The sequence below is a fragment of the Poeciliopsis prolifica genome, unplaced genomic scaffold (genome assembly GCF_027474105.1).
Source record: "Poeciliopsis prolifica strain line A6 unplaced genomic scaffold, Auburn_PproV2 SCAFFOLD023, whole genome shotgun sequence".
NCBI lineage: Eukaryota > Metazoa > Chordata > Actinopteri > Cyprinodontiformes > Poeciliidae > Poeciliopsis > Poeciliopsis prolifica.
Window position 1 is genome coordinate 2,294,402 of NW_026562398.1, and position 25,575 is coordinate 2,319,976.

The 25,575-nt window shown below is 38.2% G+C and overlaps 3 protein-coding genes across 11 annotated transcripts in view; 2 read left to right on the top strand and 1 right to left on the bottom strand.

The window, feature by feature from the left end:
- Positions 1–660: 660 nt before the first annotated feature.
- Positions 661–8,806, bottom strand: ssuh2rs1 (ssu-2 homolog, related sequence 1). 5 transcript variants are annotated; one of them, XM_055046386.1, is made up of 15 exons: positions 8,758–8,806; positions 8,643–8,690; positions 8,489–8,533; positions 8,342–8,406; positions 6,648–6,749; positions 5,709–5,784; positions 5,459–5,588; positions 5,277–5,337; positions 4,393–4,514; positions 3,906–3,968; positions 3,735–3,817; positions 3,542–3,634; positions 3,175–3,280; positions 1,749–1,856; positions 661–1,662 (listed from the first exon to the last, which is right to left on the bottom strand). In XM_055046386.1, exons 3-15 carry the CDS (start codon positions 8,509–8,511, stop codon positions 1,522–1,524), a joined length of 1,173 nt encoding a protein of 390 aa, XP_054902361.1. In that variant the 5' UTR covers positions 8,512–8,533; positions 8,643–8,690; positions 8,758–8,806; the 3' UTR covers positions 661–1,521. The 5 variants fall into 5 exon arrangements, with proteins under 5 accessions (XP_054902361.1, XP_054902363.1, XP_054902362.1 ...); XM_055046388.1 differs by lacking the exon at positions 8,758–8,806 and having other exon boundaries at positions 8,643–8,722; XM_055046387.1 differs by lacking the exons at positions 8,643–8,690; positions 8,758–8,806 and having other exon boundaries at positions 8,489–8,610.
- Positions 8,807–9,546: 740 nt separating this feature from the next.
- Positions 9,547–11,990, top strand: rpl32 (ribosomal protein L32). Its single transcript, XM_055046164.1, has 4 exons — positions 9,547–9,616; positions 10,252–10,352; positions 10,450–10,631; positions 11,822–11,990. The coding sequence occupies exons 2-4, from the start codon at positions 10,257–10,259 to the stop codon at positions 11,949–11,951; spliced, it is 408 nt and encodes a 135-aa protein (XP_054902139.1). The 5' UTR covers positions 9,547–9,616; positions 10,252–10,256; the 3' UTR covers positions 11,952–11,990.
- A 3,863-nt stretch (positions 11,991–15,853) lies between these two features.
- LOC129370290 (glutamate receptor-interacting protein 2-like) overlaps positions 15,854–25,575 on the top strand; it is a 33,184-nt gene continuing 23,462 nt past the window's right edge. For 2 of the 5 annotated variants that reach the window (XM_055046165.1, XM_055046168.1), the window contains exons 1-6: positions 15,854–16,413; positions 19,515–19,589; positions 21,805–21,943; positions 24,255–24,400; positions 25,199–25,282; positions 25,405–25,480. In XM_055046165.1, the coding sequence (XP_054902140.1) occupies positions 16,374–16,413; positions 19,515–19,589; positions 21,805–21,943; positions 24,255–24,400; positions 25,199–25,282; positions 25,405–25,480 (560 nt within the window). In that variant the 5' untranslated portion in view covers positions 15,854–16,373. Of the gene's footprint in view, positions 16,414–16,780; positions 18,091–19,514; positions 19,590–21,804; positions 21,944–24,254; positions 24,401–25,198; positions 25,283–25,404; positions 25,481–25,575 lie in introns of those variants that run through there. The other 3 variants (XM_055046169.1, XM_055046167.1, XM_055046170.1) reach the window with 3 other exon arrangements.

Below are 25,575 nucleotides of genomic sequence, written 5' to 3' on the forward strand. Positions count from 1 at the left end.
GACTGTAATTCAAGTCCTCTGAAAAATGGCTCTCCTCCTCCGGTCCTTTTCATCGTCCTTACTTAATTTTCCAGCCCTTTCTTTTGCTGATGCGGAGGAAATCGTAGCGGCTAATTCATCCACCAACAAACGTGTGAAAAGATACAAGTTCTTCCACGAAAAATATATCCACCGCTATCAAGTAAGAAAAGACGTAGCTTAGCGAGCTAACCGCTAGCTACAATATATGAACTACACAAACATCGTAATTAAGCTTGACTTAGTTTGCTAAATTACGTGTAATATTAGAGACAAACATAATTTAAACTTTTCAATTATATTCTGATTCCATTCTGAAATGTATTTGCCAGTACAGTTAGTGAAAAACACAACCGCCCCGGCGCATGCGCACAATAAGTCCGCAAACTAAAGTTACCACTTCAACGTCGTTGTCCATGTTTGTTTGTTTACTCTAAATTCAGGCGTGGCAGCCCAGAATTTTAATTTGAAGGGATTTTGTATCTGGAATTAGAATGTCTTCGAGTGAAACCTCACACTCTACGGTCGAACCCGTTACACCTACGATTTTAAATCGGCTAGTGTGTGGTCTCTCTCACGTTTTCAGAATCAGCCGACTTTTCTGAAATCGTGTAGTGTGAACTGGGCTTAATGACGACACAATTTTGTAAAAATAGCCTATATTTTAATGCAAAAAATTTCATAGAAGCGTCATAACACGAAATACATTGTTGTAAAATATTTGCATAATGTTAAAATGAAATGCCTTCAGAATACATGTGCCAGTGATTGTTAAGAGTACATTTATGAATATTAAATATTAAATGTGAAGTATTTCATAAAGCTCCATAAACTTTCATAAATGCAAAATTCCGTACACAAAGTAAACATATGTTTTTGCAATTAAATCTTATCCCAAATAAAGTTTTTTTTTTTTTTTTACAACCAAGTCCACCACAATCAAAAGTAGAAGAAAATCTGTTAAATCACAGACAACATAAATGTCATCATGGAACATCCCCATGAATTTGTACAAATTCAGGAAATAAATTTGTACTCCTGTGGAAAAAAATACAAAATGGATGCTTTCCCAGTTTTTTGGTTTTTAAATTGTGTCAATGCACTTCATAGTGCTCTATTTCTTAAATTGCCTTACTTTGAAATGTCAGCACAGGTGGTTTCAAAACCTTTAAATTAGTAGATATTCTTAAACGAAATAGTGTCGTCACACATTTGTATCAACTTAGCCTGAAATCAACATTAATACTGTCTTCTACATGGTGTGCAGATAAGAAAATGGTCCCTTTAAAGCTGGAAGAAAATATATTTAGTCAATTTCTGAGAAAGACACACAATTATGGACTTGTTAAATGACCAGTCAGTTTTCCAGATTGCCTAATTTCAACTTTGACAACAGTAATTTAATTCCCCGTTCAAAAATGTCTCTTCTTTGTTGTAAAAAGTTTTGTAAATAGTTGATTTCTGACATTTATTTGTATAATCAGAATGTTACATTCATCTCAGTTACATTACAGAGCAGCAGCAGGTAGCAGGATAGTCATCCGTATGAACTTTGAACTCCTTTCCGTACACAAAGTAAACATATGTTTTTCCTTTCCATGTGTAGGTGACCTTTGTGACGGGAATCAATTCAATGGTTTGACGCTGCAGACAAAAAAAAAACAAAAAAACAATTGTGAACATTTTGCATGGTAACAAAAGCTTCATTATGTGATGACATCTTTAAATACCTGTTGTAGAATACGTGATGTCTGTGAGAACTTGCACTGATGATCCCCAACAAGTCGCTGTGCAGCCTGCACCACCGTAGGGTCTGGGAAGCCCATGACTGGATACACCTGTAGAGGGTATTAAATAAATATTGTTGAAGTTGTGTCTCTGTTTAAGGGGCATTACAAAGACATTTGTCAATGTAAGTGAAGGAAATGCATTCAGTTTTGGTGCTTTGAGAGCACCAAGTGGTTTCCAACACAGTCGCACAGGATGCACTCAATCTCGATGCGAGAAACAGTTTGACAACTTGTTTTTCACAGTTTTGGGTCAAGTTGCTGCATGGAAAAGATACATGACTTACATGGCCTTAGCTCTAAAAGAGTATGTGTCTACTATTTAAAATTTTGTTGACTTGCCCTATGGACATAGGGTTACGATAAAAATAAATAGTGCACTGTGGTGTCTATAGTGAAAACATTTTTGCTCTGTTTTTTCTGCTTTTGCCTGTTGACAGACTTCCATGTTTCAGAGCAAACTAAATGTTAGCAGTCAAAAAAAATGCAAAATGCACAACTGCTGCAAAGAATTTGTGTTTATTTTGCATTGCTGTGAAGGCATTTTGAGACACCAATTAAAGCAGGATAATTTTAATTTAGCCAGTTTGTAGGGTTTTGGAGTGTATAGGGTTTTACAGTCTGTGTAAGGTCATGTCACAGAAACACAATTGGAAATAAGTCTGGGACTTTGACTAGGCCACTTTAAACATAACTTTTCTTTTAGCTGTTCATAGGTGAACTGGCCAGCATGCTTTAGGTCACTTTTATAACTTATGACCTGATAGTAAAACATTCTACTTCAGGATTTTTTGCTAGAGACCAGCAAGTCGTCCAGGTCCTGAAGAAGAAGCCAAGTAACCCCCAAGTATTATGTCTGAACATAATACAACCTGTGTTGTAATTTCACATAGAGTCAGGTAGGTTTTGGCTGATTTTTTTTTCCATCAATGAAATGGATAATAATTTAAAAGCAATTATTTTATAATTCGTCAGTTAATATTTTTTCAAAATAATATTAACTAACTACTACATGCTTTTCAACTTAACCATGTCAATATTGCCATTTCAATCGAGTTAGTTATGTACATATGCATGTACTGAGGAAAGAGAAATAAAAAACCTCCAGGAATAAATATATATAGTAATAAAAGATAAAAGAAATAATGATAAACAAATGCTAATGATGGTAGCTAATCTAGTATAGAGGGAAAGTTAGTTTATCTTGAAAGCACTAACTATTAATACATTTTAATAGCACTATAACAACATCCATCAAAGAAAAGATTAACTTATATGACAACCATGCAACAATTTCACCTCTTTCTAAGACCTAAATAAATAATTTAGCCATATTTTTTACAAAAACAAAAGAAAAAGAAAAATTTACCAAGTACTGAGAGTCCCTGAAGAGCTCCTTGCCTGACACTTGACTGAGGTTCGATACCTGAAGACCGCTCGATTGTTCAACAACATAATTGTCAGAGTTGTTTGTCCTGCAAGCACAAACACAACTGATAATTTTACAGCATCTTCAGACACCGGAACCACCGCAGAAAACTCCTTTTAATATGTGGGAGCCTTCTGTCGGTCCCCATCACAAAGGCTGAGCTTGGCCACCTTACAAAGCTGCTTCTACATAGAGTCTCATGACTTTGGTTCTGATCCCTGTTCCTTTATTATAGGTGAAGGTTAAAAGAGAAATGGGTCAGGAAATCAAGAGCTTTGGTAGATAAACATGGTTAACAATACTCTACCATTTCACTCTGAGGCTGATGAAGACCAAAAGCTGCTGTTTTCCATTACATGTGGCACATTGCTTTGATCCTTGCCCATGACAGTGTCCACAACTGAAACAAAAGAGAAACTTTCAAAATACAAGAACAGCATTCAGTAGTATTTTTTAACATTTTCGCATTGTCTTACTGTCATTAGGAATAAAATGCATACTTTTCCCTCCCTCTTCCGCTGCAGTGGTGGCAACGATCATCTCCATGACGAAAACCAGATCCATTACACACCCAACACACTTTCTGTTGAAGACAAAGAGGGAAGAATGACACTTGATTTTATCACACTGACAAACTTCCAATATTTCCTAACTGAGTCGAAAATACTTACATTACCAGAGCCTGCACAGTCTTTGCAAGGTTTCCTCCCGCTCCCTAAACAATCATGGCAAGGCTAGAACAGCAGAATAAATTACACACGTATTTGTCATTTAGAAACATACATCAGGTAGAGTACATTCAGAATGACTCTAGGTAGGAAGGAAGGAGAAGAAGAAGTTAAACTTAACACATACAATACTGTTTAATATCTGCTTCAGTCACATACAAAGCACCTCCGATCCAGCTCGCACATCTCAGGGAGTCTTTTTCTCACTCTTCTTACAAAGAAATACCTGTTGCCCTGAGCCAAAACCCAGTTCAAAAAAGTTTTGCTACAGAAGAAAAAAACCTCCCTGAAGTCTTTGTTACCATAAGACTAAAAAAAGAATCCAAACTTAAAGAAATGTATAAAAATACATGTGAAATGTTTTTACAGAGAAAACAAAACTCACAAGAGCTAATTATTTTTCCCATCATGCATAATTTGTATAGCTTACCTTCATAGATGAGGTGTAGGGAACCTTCATTTTCTGTTCGCCGTCCACAAAAAAAGTGGGTGCTTTGGCAGGAATGTCCCACGGTCCTGGAGGGTGCTGAGCATAGGCATCCACTGGCTGGCCTGATCAATATTAACCAATGTAAACTGTCATATGGGTCAAAATATTATGAAATAACAAAATACAGCACTAAGTACATAATAATATGTTGACTTGCACTTTTTAAATTTACATGACAGAATGTCATATTGTGACCTGGAAGAACCCACAGCAGTAATATGTCATGCTATGAAGACCAGTTTTTATGGTTGCTTATTTTTTAACGTTTGAAGATAACTTCACACGCAATCTTTCAATTCCATGAATAAAAAAGCATATTACACTTAATGTTTTCCATATTTTTTACACGTTCAGTCCAAACAGCCAAATGACTACCTAAAAATCTAAAAAGTCACTGAGAGAGACTTCTATTTAACTACAAGTGGAAGAACATTTTATGTCAAAAAAATAAAAAATGTAGAAATAGGTTGTTGGTCATGTTGGACATGAAAAAGGTGCAATTCATTTAACATGTCAGTTTTTTTTCTATGACTACTTAACTGAAACTAACACTTTTAAATTCTAGATCTAGTTTTTATTGCATGTCATTATGCCGTGATAATCTCTCACTGCGGCGTGACAAGCATCTACACTCTGCATTTACCACAGCTCTGATGGAAACTTGTGGTTGACCAAGTGTGGTTGGGCAAAAAGGCTTCTTCCACGTTTACTCCGTACATGAACCACTTTTGTGTTGTGTTTGTGTGGTGTCGGTGTACGCCGTTGGTCCAACCGTCACAGTCACCCTATTAACTTTTTCGAAGGCATTAGCAGCAGAAACACACCGTTGTATGGCTCATGGCTCCACTCCGTAGACCTGGACTCAGTAAATGTTTCTAGGCGATACTGCAATAGTAAAAATAAAAAGTAGTTCAAGGAAGGAAAACTCTAATGAGCCATTTCTGTTCACTTTTATTCAGCTCTCACAGCTTTTTCCAAAACATTTCTAAATCACAAACCCTCTTACCCTGTAAGTATTGAATGACTCCATGTTGATGATGACGCCCTCCTTTGCAGGTGCAGAACTGTAGCAACATTTGCTGGAAACATAGAGGCTAAAGGCGTCCCTGGCAGTCTCTTCAGTTATAGATGGGATACTGCAAGCAAGAAGTCACACATATTGGAATATCTACAAATTAGATATTCTAATTGGATATACAACGGCTTAAGTATCCTAAGCCATTATATTAAAGGAAGGGGCATGGTCATAGCATTACTTCCAGTGTGGTTGTTCAGGTCCAGGTGAAGGCTGGGGGACTGGTTGAGCAGGCATGGGAGGTGGAAGAAATCCACCTGGAACAAAAGTTAAGTCCTTTCAGTGAGGTTTCTTACTTTATTTGGAAAAAGTATATTTGATTTCAAATGTTATTGTCCAAAACCTCTCATAAAGGAACAGTTTTTATCTAGATTCTATTACTGTCTCTAAATCTTCAAAAGTGTTTGTGAATAAGTAGAAATGAATATTGCGAAATAATTGTGAAGCAACTTAGGAACCATTACTCTGGCATTATTTCACTCCAAGTTATATCCAAGACTTTTGTTGATGAATATATTTAATTACCAGTAAATTCAATAATCGGGTCACATTGTAGTTTAATAGTCTGTCTACAGATTGCTTATTTTTTATGAGTCACCACCAAAAAGACAAACAGTAGAAAAAGCAGTAACATATCCTTTTTACATTTTTTGGTTGCAGTTATTAATGTGTGAAATTAGCAAGATAAGCCTCAGTTCCTCCATGGTATTCGTCAAGAAAGTTTTGGACTGCTCCCTCCAGAGTACATACAGCAATATCCCTATGATAGCATTTTTGGCTCAGAGCTTCTTCGTGTCATCACATTTATTTCCTAGACTGAAACTAATTAAAAGAGTAATGGCCTTTTATTTTGAAGGTATCTTTGTTTCAGAACTCCTTTGTGAAAAATTTGGAATTGAAGAAAGGTATTGGTAGATTTGTACCAGATGTAGATGTTCTTATAGTGTAAAGTGCATTGACATTACATTTATTTTTTGACCTGGCACAAATAAATAAAACATAAATCTTAACCATCGGTAATTAGACATATTGTGTTACTATATATCTCTTGTTGTTTTTACTTTGAAACTCTTGTTTATGAATTATGAACAATTTAGTGGGTCGGTATATCTTACTGTACCTCCTCCCGCCATCGTGCCTTCATATCCAGGCATGTTGTCAAACATACCAGCCGGCGGAGCGCTGGGGCCTGCATACTCCGCCACGGGTGGGGCAAACATTGCTAAATCCAAAACAAGAACAACCAGTCCAGTCAGTAACAGATGCAAACTCTGAGATATGATGTATATTGTTGCTATTTTTTAAGTAATTCTTTTTTTTTTATTTTATGCAATACAATTCAACACAACAATACAGCAAAAGGGAAGTCTGCTGGTCATTTAACCCAAGTCAGTAAAAGTCATAGAACTTGAGATTTTCAAATGAACACATATTCCTTCATGTCAAAATCATTAGACGCTGTGATTTACCGTGCCCTTCCGTCATGGTGTTCATTCCTGCAGATTTCCGAAACCCAAAGCCTGATTTACCTGAAGCTTCCAGGTTAACCTTAATCTCTCAGCCTGTAAATATGAGTGAGAATCTGGAAGCTCTGAAATATCAGCAACTCCACAAACATGGATCTGCTGACTCCATATTTCAGTCAAATGTCTGTAACTATGACTGAAAAACTCAAAGCTCTGAGATTTCAGCAACTCCAAAAACAAGTTGCCGCCCATCCGATGTTACGTCACCAGATACGCAGACTTCACTCGTAAAGAAGAAGAAAAAAAAACTTTTAAAACTCGTCTTGTGCTCAGGGTGTAGTTGAAATACGGGTTTGTAGGAGGTCATACCTGCTGGCCCCGCTGCTGCTGGTGTGTAACCTGGGTTGGAAATGCCGTGATTTTGGCTGAAACGCGCGGCAGGAAAAAACGAAAAGTTAAGCAACAGTTTGAACGTTTTGCTCCAAGTCGAAGCCGTGAAGCGAGCCTCACCTCGCCAAACGCTGATAATCCATTTTGCGCGGTGACAACTGGATTTTTGACCGTTATTCTCTCTGGGTTTGTTTTCCTGTTCCACAGAGCTGTCTGTCTGCTTGTTGGTTCCCCTTTAACCGCTGCGGTAGTGACGGGACCTGATGTCCGGATGCTTCGCAGCACAGAGAAAGTTTTGTAAGGAGGGCCTCAGTTCAGGATCCGGAGTTTGTTTTTTTGAGACGAGACGGAGATTTTTGGGTGGGATTTATTATTTTTTTAAGTTATTTTACTAATATATAGCTATTTATATGGCTTTGTTTGTGCTTTGGCAACTAGTTTTTTTTTTTTCTTAAGAGAGACAATTAAAAAAGGAGTTTTATTTCAAAATAAAAGCATCGTGAGATATTATTTGTACGTATTCGCCGATTTGAAAAGATAAAATACAAAATAATAGGCGGAGAAAAAAGTGAAACTGGTCCTTTTACTATTCGGTACATTCTGTGTATAGTGACGAGTAAGTGTACATCTTCCATGTACCCCTTACATCCATGTATTCTGTACAGGGCCACGACCAGCTGGACAATGGACACTGGCCCTTATCTAACTGACCTGATCCAAATGAAGCTTCATGGGTTTATCAAACAGTAGAAGACAAACCCATGAAAGCTGCAAACTAAAATCTTAATGCAACTGTTCATTTATCAGCCAGATTGCTGAGTTCGCAACTACACACTCACCTGGCCACCTAAAATGTGACGTCACCGGAAGCGAAAGTTACGGTGACTTGTTAAGTGAATTAACGAAGACAAAATACGTCGAATGAAGTTGAAATTCAGCTGCGTAGCTCATAACCTACCCGCTGCTCCTGCCGCGGCTGGCATGTAACCGGGATTGGCGATGCCGTAATTCTTGTGCTGCCCACTGAAGTGAGAAAAGCGAAACTAAGATTGAAGCAACAGAGTGCTGTGAAACGATAATAATAAAATGACCAAACCATACTTGCCTCAAGATGGGCTGAGACTCCATCTTTCGGTCCTTCGTCCAGCAGCTGAAACAGAAAAAAAATAAAATGAACCGCGTCCTCACAAGAGCTGTGACCTAAACCCGATGAGGAAATGCCGGACAACTCATCGTCATGTGACAACAAAATGATTTACCTTTAACCACACCACAGGACCTTTTCCCACAGCAACCGTCCTTTAAATCTGACACAGAAAGGGGAACTTTCATTAAGGAAGTGTGTGAAATGAAGAGGTGCATAGAGTTACCAACCTTCTCATCTGATCAGGAAGTGTGCACCAGTACAGTGAACCATAGGTCGAAAGAGGCAGACAGGAAGATACATCCTCAAGAAGTCCTTCTCTCAAAGATGAACAAGCAGTTTGTTCTTGCAGATAAAACATATTGTGCCAAATACATTGTTGCAATTCGACAACAGGACATTTCAGCAGCAGCTAAATTCAGCCTGTGGGACACCACATGGAAATTAAAAGTCATAAAATCAAAATCGCACATCTTCAGACAATGACTGAACCTGGGGCTTCTCAGCTAGAAGATTTCAAACGCAAGCAGAAAGAGCTGGAGCTCACCCACCGATCAGTTTTCAGCTTTAAACTGAAAAGGTGTTAGTTGCAACCAGGGCAAATTTTACATGATCCATTAGACAATTGGAGTGACACTCATTGATTCATTGTGTAATATTGCTGAACTCTAAGGGGCTACTGCCTGCTAATGATGCTGAAGTCGGTATATGACCTGAAATTTAGATTCTGCCTAAATTAAGAGTTTTTGTTTTGTTATTCTTCTGGGAGTTTGGAAAACATTTGACCAGTTGTAGGTCAAAATCTTACATGTTTAGACTGCTCAGACATTCTGAATTGTATACTGAACAGAAATGTAAAAAAAAAATAAAATACACAGCTTGAAAAAATTCTGTTTCATCACTTCCAAAGCTAAAATTTTGTTTGAAAAATTATTTTAAAATGAATGAAACGTCGATTTCACTTGTGCCAAAAAGAGTTTACTGTTCTTCACAGAAAAATACATTACCCATAAGGCATTGCCAGATTTGCGGAAGTCCTTTTCTTTCTTTCCGCCGTCGCCGAAGTCCCTTTTGGATTCAGATCGGCGGGTGAGATGACAGAATCTAACTTAATCCTCATGAAAGTTGCCATCATCTTATTAACTCGATGTTGATAATGTGTTATTGACCTCCATCGTTTACAGGACGTATCATATTAGCAGTAGTATCATCGGTTTTGTGTTGAATTTGCCCATACGGAGTGAAGTGTTGCTGTTGAAGCGGCTGTCCGGCTAGCACCCAGCCGAGGCCAAATTGTAGCATGGTTTATAGACAACATAAAAAAATATCACCACATTTAAACATTGTCGATTAACTATTGCGCTTCTGTTCATCTCATGTATACAGAATTATAAAGAAAAAGCAGTACGGCCTGCTACACAGCAGAGCAGTCCTTCGTAGTAGCTAGCATGCTAACGTAGATCAACACGTTTAATTTGATTCTCACTCCGCTGGAAACGCACAGTTAATGTGATTGTGAACGCGTGTGGGTTCGTAGTTTGAAAGCATTTTGCGTTTATTATAATTTTATCCTTAAAATTATAAGGATAAAATGCAGTTATTCTGCAGTGTGGTGTTAGCACACCGGACAGCTAACGCTAATGGATGATCATAGAAATATAGTCCCAACACCTGTCCTGAGCTGACTTTTTATTCTAACCTTGCTTTGAATTGTTTGTCCACAGTCATCATGGCAGCCCTCAGGCCCCTAACAAAACCCAAGATTGTCAAGAAGAGAACCAAGAAGTTCATTCGCCATCAATCTGATAGATATGTCAAGATTAGGGTAAGTGTGGAAGGCAGGTCTGACACAATTTACAATTGCCTCTCTTACTGAAGGCAAATGAGTGAGATATATTCTTTGATTTCACTTCTGTTAACAGCAAAACTGGCGCAAGCCCAGAGGTATTGACAACAGGGTTCGCAGGAGGTTCAAGGGTCAGATGCTGATGCCCAACATTGGTTATGGTAGCAACAAGAAAACCAAGTACATGCTGCCAACCGGGTTCAAGAAGTTCCTGGTGCACAATGTCAAGGAGCTGGAGGTTTTGATGATGAACAACAAGTAAGTTGATCCAGTTTACAAGCTCAGCTGAGACATGGCAAAGGTAGTGATGGAATTTGTTTCCTAATCTATTAAGATGAACTTAAAGTTTTTACTGTATGCTCAGAAACTTTATTAGGGCCTTTTCTAATCAGAGACAGTGTTCTGAAGAATTTCTCCTAAGTTGTGGCAGTATGAGATGGTTGTGGTGATTTTGGTAGCGGCATATATTTCAGGGAAGGCCCACCATCACAGCAAAACTCAGATTGTCATGTCTGAAATGTAGTTTCTATCATTGCAGTGCTTTTATGATCATTTCTTATGGTCTCAGTTTTTTCTTTCAACATTTTTAAATCAGTTCTGTACTAATAATGTATTTGTGCTGTAATGTTTTTGGAAATGTTTGTCTTAATTGAAACAAGATATTTGTATTTGCAAAAAAAAAAGCAAATCTAGGTTTATTTCAAACATAATCAAAATTAATAGCTTAAGTCTTACTTTTCAAAGTGCCAGTTATCCGTTAGGTTTGTAATGACCACAAACTTTGAACAGTTTCCAGAAGTTTGCTTGAGAAGGTTCATCCAAATGTGAAACTTCCCAATTTAGTTCCCATATTTGCATAGACACTGTTGGATAATATGCATTGCATTCATGTAGCATGGGTTCCTAATCCTATACAAAGACAGTGTTTAATAATTGTTTGTAGTGAAAGCATTGTCCAGCTTAAGATTGAATCCCTAATTTAGTCACTTTGTCTTAAGTAATAAACAATTTGAGAAAATATTACAAATTGGTATTTTTAAAGTCTAGTTTCAAAAACCAAATAGCTGACCTTTCTACTGATGATTGCTGCATCTAGATTTCCAAACTAGTTGAAAGCAAATTATTTAAGAATTGTGCTATAATATGGTAATTTTTCAAATTCTGTTATTATTTCATAATTTATTTATTGTTGTAGTTCCCTAAGCCAGATATTAAAGCATTGATAACCACTGTTTATTTGGAAGTTCTACAAATATCTGATTTGTCTTAATTTATGGCAACTATTATTGTGGAGCAACATCAAAACACAGTGTTGAAATATTGTCCTGATATTAGCCATTTGGTTTTACCCCAGTTTGTTCTTTGCTGAAAGTTTTTCATTAGTATTTCTGCTGTAATTTGTCCTTATCGTGCACTGTAATCCTCAGTGGTGTTTTTTGCTCCTGTAGGACTCACTGTGCTGAGATTGCCCACAACGTCTCTTCCAAGAACAGGAAGGTGATTGTGGAGAGAGCAGCTCAGCTGGCAATCAAGATCACCAACCCCAATGCCAGGCTCAGGAGCGAGGAGAACGAATAAACTGGTTGTTCATAATAAACTCTTTAAAATCAAAACTGGCTTCTGGATCTGTTGCCTCATTTCTTCTACTGTAGGTCTGTTTCGTATGTTTGTAAGGCAAACAAAGTTTTAAACTAATTTGTACACATTCATTTTGAAAAGTTATTTTCTCAACTCAGACTTGCTGAATTCTTGAACATTGGGTGACAAACACAAGCTAGTTCTGTGTGAATGTACAAGCTTAGGTAGGTTTTATTTATTTTTTTAAATAATGGCAAATACCTTCTTACTATTCCTGAAGATGGTAAGAAAGTAGTCTTTTTTATATGCATTTGGCACAAACTTTAAAGTTAAAAATGGCTTGACAATGGGTGAGGGACTTCATGCTTGAGACTTCTAGTTTTCCCAAATTAAAAGTCAATCATTTATGTTCTTCATTGAAAGGCATGGTCACCAAAATTACAAGAAATAAAGACTTGAAATATTTTGATGTTGCCCTTTCTGAAATGTGTGACAAAAATATTTAATATATTTAAAGTAACTTAGTTATTCTTAACTATAATAGTTTTTGTGGATTTCCCTGTAGCGTGTAGTCACGAAGCTGAAGTTTTTACAATTATTGGCCATCATAAATTGGTGCTCTCAAGGCCTTTTAAAATAGGACATTTTTTCTTGTATAAATGTTTTGAACCCAGCAATGTGTGAAATCAGAAATGACACCTGACACAACCTTTAATATCAATCTTTACTTTTTGGGCAACTGTCACAGTGCCAACACAATGCTGTAAGTCAAATAAAACAGAAATAACAGCGACTGAGCTAAACAAGAAGCATTCTGGGAACGGTAATTATAGATGTGAGATGTTCTTATTAAAAAAATCTGGTTTAAAAAAAAAAGTACAATTTGGTTAAGTATTACAATAAAAACTAAGATGTTTTTGCTTTTAAAAGCATCAATGGTCTCAGAAAATATTAGTTTTCAAATCTCAGTGAGACGCTGGTATTTTTAGCTCTTATTTGAGTAATTTATCAGAAGATATGAGGGAATTGGATTGCTTGTGAAATAAAAACATCTGAGAAATTTCTGGGACTGACGCAAGTAATTTCAAAAGCCATTAAAGTAATCTAAAGATTCATTTTCGCAAAGTTGTAGTCAAGACCACCGAACCCAAGACAAGACCAAGACGGAGGGAAGTCGAGACCGAGTCAAGTTCAAGACCATCAGCGCTACATGATACAATAAAATGTGAAATATGATCAAAATTGTTAATCAAATTGGTCTGAAAGATTCACATTCCCATAAAAACAGAGATATTAAATACTTAGAGCTGAAATAAATTTAACCAAATATTAAAAGCTTATCTAAAATACCATATCATTCATGTCAGAAATCACCACTGTCTGTATCATTAAACATAGCAATTGAGCCAATGCCTTGAACGTAAACAAGGCTCAACTATGAACACTAACCTAAGAGCAACAAGCAAGAAGTAACCAAATTAAAGTAAATTGTAAAACAATTCACCATACATGTCTGTTTGCTACTTTGATCTGTTTATTCTTTTGCTCTCATTTGACTTTCGGAAAACGCAATTTTAGACAAATATAACTCAGGTAAATGCAAAAGGTATTTTTCAAATTCCTTTTATTAGGAGAAGCAAAATGTTACCCAAACCAGTCAATACAACCTAAAAACAAAGTGCTATCTCAAACTCCTCATTTGGTGGAGAGAGGGATAAACAGTCTGACTGTTGGAAAGTCCTTTGGTTGAAAAGTTGTTGCCAAATGGCCGCCAAGGTCCACCGAATATCTTTAAGGCTGAGGGTTGTGTGTATCCTTGGATGACATGCGTTGCAGAAATATACCGTCAGATGACATTGTCCTGCATTTGCTCGCTCAGACTGCGCATTGTTTTACAAGGTAGAACACTGAGTCCCTGCAGAGAAGGTTTCCATTGCATTCTGGCAGGCAAGCTGTGCCCCACAGCCGTGAACTCTCTGCCATCTGCTCCTGCAAAGCTGACATTGCCAGACATGTAAAAACACAACATTTATTCCGCCGGTCGGCTTATGCTGCTTAGGTTAGGAAGGAACAGACTCAGAAAGGCTGGGAGGGGGGGAAAAACAGAGCGTTGTCCTGTTTGAGAACCTGCACCTGTTTGTGGAAGACTCACCTGACTAGACTGGATGTTCTCCAGAAAAGGACAGAGGAGCATGTGAGCAGCCGGGCAGGCACAAGCTGCAAACCGAGGAGAAGCACAAAATCCTTTTTTTTGTTGTTGTTGTTGTTTTTGTTTTGATGGGTCAGAAAATGAACATGTCAGCAAGGGCTGTGTTTGGAAAAGGGCACCTCACCCCCAAACAGCTTTTATTCACCTTTCCTCAGGCAGATTCCCTGAGGAAAGGCTGGAGAAGAAGATGACTCAGATGTCGACTCGGCATCATCAGAGGAAGAACCAAAGGTAAAACAGATGGGAACGCTTTACCTGTAGAAAATTGCTGTTAAATCACCACATAGTTTGAACTATATATTGTGTGTATTTTTATAGATATGAAGCAAAAATGGGTGAAATTTCTTTGCATGATTGTAATCTGGAATTTACTACTTTAAATGTTAGAAAGTTGTTTATGAATTTCAGGTAATTTCTTATCCTGCGGCTTCCTGCTGCAGCTGAAGCTAACCACCATAAGATGGCAGTGTGGTTGGTTTAATCAGGAGAAACCAGAGATTGCATCAATCTTAAGTAGAGCATCAATGCAAAGAAAAAATGTTGACTAATTTGGGAAAAACTATGCTACTGTATATTTTCACATTTCTCTCCTACTATAAATTAAGTTTAATCATCTTCTTCTTTGTGAATCATTGCTATTTGCTCCTATTGGATTTTTCTTTTGTTTTGTCCAACACCGTTTCATCTCACATTTCTTATTATCCTGCAGGAAATTAATTAGTTTCGCTCGAAAAGCCTACACTCACACCCACTGTAAATGGGGTATTAAGGACAACAGCCTCTAAGGAAATTGTCTATGCTGATGTGTACTGTGTCCACTGGAACGTATGCGAATTATGCTGCTAGTTATTCGTGATCACTTTCAAAATCTGTTAAAGCAAAAAAAAAAAATGGGGAAAAAAGTGGGAGGATGTATTTCCTCTGCGCACAATCTGAATTTGTTGGTGTTGCTTCTTTTGTTTTCATCTAAAATCTCGGTAAGGACAGCACTTTTTCTGCACTGAACCGAAACAAATGAGGCAGAGGAAGTTCAGAGGGGTCGCCTGTGGGGGTCAGGAAGCGGCAGGCGCCGGGACATGTGTGCATGACAAATGACCCCATCTGTGTTTGGGTTCGGAAGCATCTCTGAGTTAAGACTTACGGAGAGGTCGTCAAAACCTTGTCTCAATGTGGATGCTTTTGATTTTTACAAAGTTGCTTAGGTTCAAATGTTGCATCTCTTCTCTTCTCTTTTAGATATTATTTATTTATTTTCCCATGACTGCCATGTGACTTCATCACCAGTATGGTGGCTGCTCTGTGCTTTAAATCAGTCTCTTCTGCAAGGCATGCAGGCAGCTGTTTGGCATAGGAATTTTGCATATCTGAATTTGTTGGTGTTGCATGTGTGTGAGTGTGTGTATGTGTGTGTGTGTGTGAGAGAGAGAGAGAGAGAGAGACACCAGGACTGTGAAGACACACACTCTATAAAGTGGGTACAGGATCTATGTGAGAAAAACGTGACACGGAATCTGACAGTGAATGTGCAGGTGGTGTTAATTGTGCCGACAGTTCGGTGTCGTGGTGTGTGCGCTGTTGTGTCGTTTCTAATCTCAGCGTGTGAACTGTACATGTGTGAGAGGGTGGGATTCAGTACTTGGTGGGATAAAGTGTGAGTTTGTGCGTGTCTGTGTGCAGAGGAGTAAAGGGGAAGGGGGGAGTGACTATCGTGTGTGGCTGCCTCACTGAGCCCCTCTGGCAGAAAGGAAGAGAGGATGAGCAACCGCTGAGCAAGAGAGAGAGGGAGAGAAGGGTTATGTGTGTGAGCTCATGTGAGTGTGTGAGCAGGGCATGAGAAAATCTCTGCCAAACCCACGAACCATTTGTAAGAATAGCTGGAAAAACGGGGCCACAGCGAGATGCCAAGAATAGGGCAAAATTCATTCCTCTCCCTGCTACGGCTTTTCACAAAGATCTCCGCTGATCTCAGAGGTTCCACTGGTGAGGACTGAAACGGATTCACCCTGCAAGTTCAAGAAGGAGACTTGGAGACTGTTTGGAGGAACAGCATTAACCTATCTTTTAACAAGCAGCATGGTTGAAGAAAATGTTGGAAGTGGAGAAGCAGAGATGTATTCCGTGTCTCATGTGAGCGCCTGAGACCTGGTCTCTCAGGTGAAATCTCAACTCTTTACACACTGAGCTGAAGATCAGCTTCCAGAGGAGCTGCAGCCATGCTGTGTGGTCTGAGGAAGGACACCAAGAACAGCATTGGTAAGAGGACCCCACTTTGATCTTGAAAGTCTGTAGGAGGTCACTGATCTGTGTTTCGTGAATGAGCGATCCTTTGCATCCATCCTCCCAGTGACTTTGATAGACTGGAACAAATTTAGATGTGAGACGACTGGGCCACCAGCTCGGCATAGCATCTTACTATGTGTAATTAGAGCAGACATAGCAACATAAACCAGATATGGGGCTGCCCACTTTTAAAAATAAAGTTTTACATCTGAAAAAAGGATTATGATTTTGGTGTCATTTCTGGCTTCATATTTAATCCTCATTCCTGTGAGCTCCGAGATGGATGTCACGCAGTGCCCTTTCTCAAACGAGAAGTTAATTAGCTCTATTTATTTATAAAGGAGGGATCATGCTTCTGCTCAGCTTCTAATTATATACGCATAACTCGATTCAGCTGCAGACTGGCAGACAGATAGATCAGTGCGTTATGCATTGTTGTTGGGGTTGTGTATGATCGACCCTGGCTGTTGGGGTGAGTGGTGGTTATTTTAAGCTGGAGGAGGATTGCTGGCTGACACCGTGATGGTATAGTAACATTCGGTCACGTGCAACTCCGTCGGCTCAGTGTAACCCAGAGCTAATGCTGCCTTTTGACTGAGAGGACAGCTGCTGGACTGTCAGGGCCCGTGGGAGCCTGCATGGTTTTTCTGCTTTTGCCTTGCCTGAAGTGTTTGGGATGTGTCATTCACTTTGTGCGTGCATGTGTTCAAATCAACTGGACTCACTCTTCGAACAAAGGATGTGGGGAAACAAGTGAAATACCTTCACAGATGTGTGTGTTCTCTACATCACCATGAAATGTGAATGTAGTGGGGATATTTTTGTGGTTGAGGGCTGAGTCACGCAGCTGCTTCAGCGGATATCTTTTTTTTCTTTCACCACTTCTAGTCTCACGCAGCTGCCTGAAGGCTTCAGATCTCTGAAGGTATGATGAAGGATCCATACCTCTCGGCTGTCTGAGGGTTTCAGCTTCAGCTGGACAGGTGTAGGCAGAGATAAAGGAGTGGACCTGATGTCCTCTGGCCTCTCTTTCCTAGGATTCAGGTTTGGCTGATGGACACAGAGAAGGGCTAGAAACACCCATAATTTAGTTGATGTTTACCTTTTTTATCTACCTTTACCTTTTTAAACTGATGAACTCAGATTTAATGTGTTTTCTTTAAATAAAATGAGTCATTTCTGACCTCTTGGTTAGGTGACTGGGCTCCGACCTTCATTGTTACTCATGAAATAGTGCCCTCCAAAGGTATTCACACCCTGGATCACATTACAACTACAACAAAATGTATTTTTTAAACAAAGCAAAACGACTGCTTTGAAGTCAAAGGTAAAGTACAAAAAGTAGGAAATATATAAATCAGAGAGGTTTTAAGTTCAGGTTGAATGGAAAGTATCTGTGACCATCAGATTTCAAATCCTTCCACAGTTTCTTAATTGGACTTTAGTTGGGACTCCAGCACACGGTTTGAGCTAAATCATTCTTTGTATCTATAGCAATGTGTTTAAATTGGTCATTGTCCAGGAAGGTGAACCTTTGTCCTGGTTTCAGTCTGTTGCAGCCAAGCAGGTTTTCTTCTATTTAGCTCAACTCATCTTCACATAAACCCAGAGCATCATTCCTGTCTCATCGGGATTAAACATCCCCACAGGGTGAGACTGCCGCCGTCACTTTTTTAATTATTATTATTTTTTGTTTTGTTTTGGAATTTTTTATTTAGTGGAGATTGTGTGTTGGAGGTTTATATGCACAGTTAGTTTTCTACCACATAAAGTATATTACACATTTGCCAACTGATCAATTTTGGCCTCTTCTGAGAAGAGCAGTGTTTTCCCCCATGCCATCTACATGGTTCAAACTTTAGAAATTACCTTTTAGGATTTTCTTCCCGTCCAGTTATAAGGACCAGATTAGTGGAATGCAAAACTAATAACTATAGTTTCCTGCAGTTTCTCCAAAATTAGTCAGCCTCATAGCTTCTTCTCTAGAGTTACATGCAGTCTGCAATTGTGCCATACTCTTTCTATTTTCAGATGAAGTGTTCAAAGATTGGGTTCTTCTAGTAGAAGCTGACCCCGCGTTAACCTTTTCTACAACTTTATTCCTGTCTTCTATGTTCCTTGGTTTTTCTAGGATAACTTTATTGAATAGCTGTATTTAGATTGAGATTAAATCACACACATGGATTTGCAAATTTGAGGACTTCTGATGTAAGTTGCTTCTCCTTGATTGTCTTCAGTGGTATCAATGGGAATAAGAAACAAATGAACACAAAATTCTTGAATTGAGTGTAAAAATATGTTGAAAGCCATTTTCAACATATTTTCCTTTCATTGAACAATTATGCAGTTTTGTGTCAGTGGATGAAATGTGACAAAATATGGAAAAGGCTTAAAGGGATATTAAGACTTTAGCAAGATACGGTAAGTTCTGATAAAGGTTGTGTTTTAAACCTTTGACAGCATTGTAACTTCATTTGTTCCCTCTTGAAAATAAAAACTTGTCTAGGCTTTTCTTCAGGTGTGCAGAGTGATGTTTAATTCCTATGTTGGACACCTGAAAAGGTCATCCGTAGTGGACAGGATTACAGAAGTACCAAGTCAGTTTCCTCAGCAGCTTGACTGCTAATATGGTTTCATTTTTGAATTCAGACTCAGATGGCTGGAGACTGACTCTGCTAATTTGGGAACCTTGTCACAAGTGGGCCCCAGTACGTATGAGAAGTGAACAAAATTCTATTTCTTTGCTGAACAGATTGAACATTTTTCCTGCTTTCCATAGCAGCTGCTGTAAATGACATGAAAATGATCATTTTCTCCCCATCCAAAATCGGCCCATTAACTGCGTGCTGTTTCCATGCCCAAGTGGTTGCATACTTCAGCTCTTCTGCAAATGTACTCTTGTTTTTGAATGGAGGCCTTTAAAGGCTTGTTTTGTCTGAATCACTGCTGCAGTACTTTAACTCAGGTTAAAGTTCAGAACACTGAGGTGTAGATCAGGAATAGGCAGTCATGCGTATTTGTCTTTCTTCTGCAGTCTTTGCATAACCTCCTACACCTCTGTGCTGTCTCCTCAGATGAAGGACCATACTCCAAAGGGAGCAAAGAGACAACTGACCAATCGCATTCCTCCCGGGGACGAAGCCTTTCAGGTACATTACAGTCAAACCTTACTTTGTTTCATGTGCTGTCTGAGTCACAACCCTCTCGGGTTATCAAAAGGATAACATTGCATTCAGACGTTGTTGAATTTTGAATTATGTGCCTCCAGTGGTTTGCTTTGCCTTCTGATGTCATGAATGCTTAGATAAGTTGAAAAAAAAATGCACTTGTGGCATACCTGTCATGGTCCTAAACTGCTGTTGGCATGCTGGACAAAGCAGAGATTTACCAGCACAGCACAAAGTGGACCTCAAGACAGAATGAGTTCTCTCATGACACATTGAAAACACACATCAATTCCAATTCTATTTCTTTTTCTTTCTGTTTTTCTTATCAATGTAATAATAAAACTGACTTTAAATCATTACTAAAATAGGTCAATCATGTTTACTAAATAAATTATCAGTGTTAATAAATTATCAAGCTCTTGGCAATCTCAAACTCAGTAACCAAAACATAAGCTGAAACTCAGCATGTGGCAATACATCAAAACTAAAGGCAAAATGTTAAAGCAGAATGTTAAATCCTAATAAGCTCAATATTCTACAGCTTTCAGGAAAACATTTTATGCAATGATTTAAAGTATGTCTCTTATTTATGATGTAACATAATGTTCCATAATGGATGATTTGCCTCAATGTGTCTGAATTTTGCACTTTGCAGCACCTTGGATTCTTTCTCTTTAAGAAATTTAGTTCTTTTCCTTGAAAGCTAATCCAAATCCTGATCTTTTCATCACAACCTGATAGTTGGGCTTTTGTTTTTAGCGTAAAGTGACAAAGAGCTTTATGTTCTGGAATATCTGTCTCACTTACAAAAACAACATTGTCAATGAAATCGTCTGGTTTCTTCAAATAGTACTACATATTAAACTGTGCTACATTCTTTTTGGTAAAAAAAGCAAGGGTTTTTGATGCAACTTCTCCAAAAGTTAGTCATACTTGTTCAGTATTCTCAACTCGTATTGACATGAACTTAATATTTAACATATTGTATGTGAAGTTTTACTTGTACAGTGGATTGCAAAAAAAGAAAACAAACAAACAAAAAAACTCATACAGTTTCAAATTTTTACCGTTTTATAACTTTAAATCCATAACTGATGATGTATTTTATTGGGATTTTATTTAATAGAACAAAGCAAAATAAAGCACAGTTGTGAAGTGGAATGAAAATGATACCTGGTTTCAAATATTTTCCACAAAGAAAAAATATGAGAAGTGTGACATGCTTCACACTCTTCTGGAACTGAAATAAGATGGTGATGATGTTTATAACAGAGTCAGGTATTAATAAAAAAAATATATTCAGAACTTTTGGCAACTCACAGAACATAGTGCGACTTCAAACCTCTTGGTGTCCTGTCAGTTTTAGAAGAGCCCCTGTTCAAGTAATGCATTCTAGTAATTTATTTGTTTCTTCAGAACTGTCAATCATAAATTATTGTCATTTAGTCCAGGTGCATCCAAGCAGGCAAACATCTAAAAAAATGCAGGATGTCGACTTTCGAGGACTAGAGTTACCGACCTCAACCTGTGGTTTTATTCCTCATCTGAAAATGATGATGGCAGCATCATGCTATGGGATTACTGTTTTTTTCAGTAGACAAAGAAGTTAATAAAAGTTGATGGGTAGATGGATGGAGAATATGGTATGTATGCATACACTACACTACCACAATAACTTCTGCAAGGTTATTGCTCTTCCCTTCTTGGTGTGGTGTTAAAACTGCTTTAACTCCAAATCAACAAACTATAAAAACCTTTGGCTTTACAGCTTTGCTCACACCCAGTGTGTTAAATCAGTCCAGAGTACTTGGGTAGTAGTACCTTGTTTACTTTATTATTCAAACAAAATCAGCATGACAGTTTAGTTTTACAAATAAGTGTTTTTCTTCACAAAGTATGAAAATACGTCACGTTAGTGTTCACCTACTTTTGTATTTATGTGTCTTTTAAAATTTTCTTAAGCTCCCTACTTTCCTTCAGATTTTCACACAAAGATTCTCTTTGTGATGCAAAGAAACAAAGAGAAGAGAGAGAAGAGAGAGTAGCTGGAAACCGTTTCCTGTGGTTGTATCTTAGAAAACATTTTCCGAAAGATTCAGAAAGAACAAAAGCCGTTCCATGCCTCACAGACAGGGCAGCTCTGTCAAGCAGAGGCTAATTCTTTCTGTGGGTTTGTGCCTGCGTCTCTGTCTGTCAGCAGAGGAGTATCGAGGAGTGACCACGGTGGAGCTGATGAAAAGGGAAGGCAGCAGCCTTGGCCTCACCATCTCCGGAGGCTCTGATAAAGATGGCAAGCCCAGAGTGTCAAACCTTCGGCCAGGTGGGCTGGCTGCCAGGTGAGATCTGTGCTTTGTGATGTGCTCTGAGCCTGGCAACGCCAGCAAACCGGTCAGGCATCCAACTCTGCACACAAATGTTTTAAAGGCTAATAGCCATGTCTAGATTGTTGCTATCCAGAATATTTTATTAGACTCCTTCTTATGTGAGACATTTCTTTACCTAAGGCAAGTACCATGGTGCCATAAGACATTTTGCAATGTGGTATGGTGGTTAAATCAGTAATAAAGTATAGCTAAGTTCTTTCAATGCTAAAACAGCAGGTGTTAGCCAGAGGGAACTTTTTAAATAAAAGTTTCCAAATGTCGTCAAAACCATGAACTGAAGCCTTGTATTTTCACAAATGTTCTTGTTTCACCTAATGCCTGAAATTTATATCGACTACAACAAATCATGTCTAGTCTAGCTCTTCATACAGCATTCTTAATCCCACATGAATCTTTGGAGTCAGACGCATCCAACAATCTTTTCTGTACCTAACCTAACAGAACCTAAACATCGGAGCAAACCTGCACACCTTTCATCATCCAAAAACCTCAAACATGAAAAAGAGGCAGATGTTAATACCAAAAAGCATTTGGTATTAAGAAATAGATTAAATGCCATGCAGAGCACAGTTGTGCTCAGAGACACCTAAACACACATTTTCCATTGATAACATTTAATTTAAAGCAAGTTTAGTTTTACAAATAAGTGTAAAACTAAACTTGTATGTAGGGCAAGAAGGGCAGAAATGAGAAAACTCATTTGGTTATTGTGGCTCATTTAGAACATTTTACTTTGGCTTTCTTTTTTCTTTTTTTTATCTTGCATTTAAGATGTAATTTTTAGCTATACAGAGAAAATTTACTTATTTACTGTTTTCAATTTTACGAAGTCCACAATACCGGTTAAAATCTATATCAGAAATCCTAATCCAAAAATCTTCTAGCCTTCTGTATATACACTTAAGAAGCATGGAAATAATAAATGTTTTATTCAAAGCCTGTTACTTCTACCTTGTTTGTGGGTGGGGTGAGGGATGGTGTGTCATCCTGCATGTCACTGATGTGAGAAAAAAACAAAACACCTTCAGTTCAGCAAGAATGACATAATCCTTTGAAAATGTCCTGGCCAAAATATGTCATTTCTTGTCATGTCTAAGGGACACTATGCTAATTCTGCCAAGCAGCTTGTCTTCACACAGCTGAGTTCATGCCTATGTGAAAGTACACGCTAATTTAAAGGGTGGGGACACGCTGGGTCAGAATGGCTACGTGTGTGACGGGACTGGACCATCGTGACGTTCAGCCCTGCTAAGCTTTGGAGGCTTCTCTGTCTGCTGTCACGACTGATTGACAGGAGCCCAAAGGGTGAGAAGGGCAAGAAGGGCAGGACATCTATTTGATTAATTAGCTCTCCAGTGAGCGATGTGACGTGAGGCACCATATAGTCATCTCTGTCAGTGTCAAAGAGGGAGAGACTGTCAGTCATCTTACTTCCAAATCGGTTTTGCTTTCTACACAGGCGTCCTTCTATGTTTGCCTGCAGAGATGTTAAAAATCACACAACAGAATTCGAGCTATATAGACTCATCACAGGCATGAATAGTATAATCATTTTTAAAGCATCTATTGATTTTTGGCATAATACATGCTAGATTATCACCCATTCTTATAAATGACAGAGTAGATTTAAATTGGCTGGTTCTTCAATCTGGTTGAGATTAGGGCTATTCCAGAAGCTTAATGTTGGTCTAATTTCTCCATTCCAAAACCAATTAAGGTGTTTATTTAGGATCACCATCTTGGTGAAATACCAAAACGTCTCCCAAGTTTTAACCGTACAACCATATAACCTATGGTTATGAGGTGAACCTAAATAATTTGAAGCCAGTGCCCTTCCTTATTCTTACACTTACTTTGCGTGATGCACATGCACAAGATCCAAAGCATGATGCTGCCAGCACCATGCTTAAGATTTGGTGCAATGCCTCATAGCCATGCTGATCTTGCAGCAGAGCCTTCTTTCTTAGTTGGCACCCTCTTATTCCATTCTAGCTTAAATTGACTTCAAGGCTTCAAAGATTTAATTTAATGTGACTGTGACTTTTAGTCAGCTGCTGGCCACTTTGGGATTTTAAAGTGGACGGTTAACCCAAACATATGTTCATAGTAGCTTTGGAGGGTGTACTTTAAGTCCTATATTGTGGAGTAAAAGCTAAGTGTGTCTTGTATTGTGTTTGTGTAAATCTGATGTGCAGCTTTCTGTTTTCACCAGTGAGTAAAGGAAAGCTGGATGGCCTTAATAGTCTGTTGTGGCTCTGAACAGGAGCGACCAGCTGAATGTGGGCGACTACATCAAGTCAGTGAATGGCATCAACTTGTCAAAGCTCCGGCACGATGAAATCATTAGCCTACTGAAGAACATCGGGGAGCGAGTCATCCTGGAAGTGGAGTATGAGCTGCCTGCATATGGTGAGAACAGAATGAATAAATAAATCTAATGGAAAAAGTTTTTCTATGTATATTTTTCAAAAACAAAACTGGTGTATGAATCCCTCTCCCAGGATTTTATGAACATACAAGTAAAACGTGTTGAAATGGAAAGCAGGAGCACAAACAAACTTTAACCTATGTATTGTATTCATTAAACTATGAAGAAATATGACAAGGACCCAAATCCCATCTTTGTTGCTGAGTAAACCAACAGAAAACTGAACAAACTAGGAAACTATACCTTTCTTTTAAAAGAAAAAGATTCATTTCAATGTTTTGAGTCTGCAATAACTTACCAATTCTACAAAAATCCAACTACTTTCCCATGAAAATGCAGGTAAAAAAAATCTAATCATAATTAGCAAATATATTTTTTTGATTTTTTGGAAAACCTAATTTCAACTTGGAATTTTTTGCCAATGTGATAAAAAAAGAAAAAACAAGAAGATCGGAAACTCTCACCAAAAAGTAAATTATTTTTTTCCCGAAGCAATGCCATGTTAATATTACAGTCTTCAAACTAACACGCAGAATAAATTTGACAGCTTTAAAATCCTTCTTCTCAAGTAAAACCTTTAAGAAACCATGAACATTGTACAATTTATCTTTTGCTTTGGCAAAATAACAGATAAATTTGTCACAAACAAAATAAAATGATTTTCTAAGCATAGCAGAATTCACAACTTTTGAACAAGACCCAATCACACCTTTCTGTTTGCAGATGTGGACATTTTCTGCTTCTATGTAATTCTTTCTTGATTTTCTCTTTCACTGTAGTCCAGAGTCCGTCAGGAGTCATAACTAAAACCATAGAGGTGTTTTTACACAAGGAAGGAAACAGTTTTGGCTTTGTCATGAGAGGTAAGCAAGTTGGATGCGGTTGGTTGTTTTTTTTCTCATTTTAGGAACTTTACAATGTCCAACTTATAACTTTTAGACTTATTTTTCTTCCATATTATATCTTCTTGAAATCTGTTTTGAAGGAGGTTTCCATGAAGACTGGCGAAGGTCTCGTCCTTTGGTGGTTACCAGCGTCCGGCCCGGGGGTCCAGCCGACAGGTCAGGAAGTTCTTGATGTACTTTTTTATAAGGGTTGGTTGTGTTTCACCTGGTTTCTGGTGTGTGAGATTATCTTGGAGGTTTACGTGGATGAG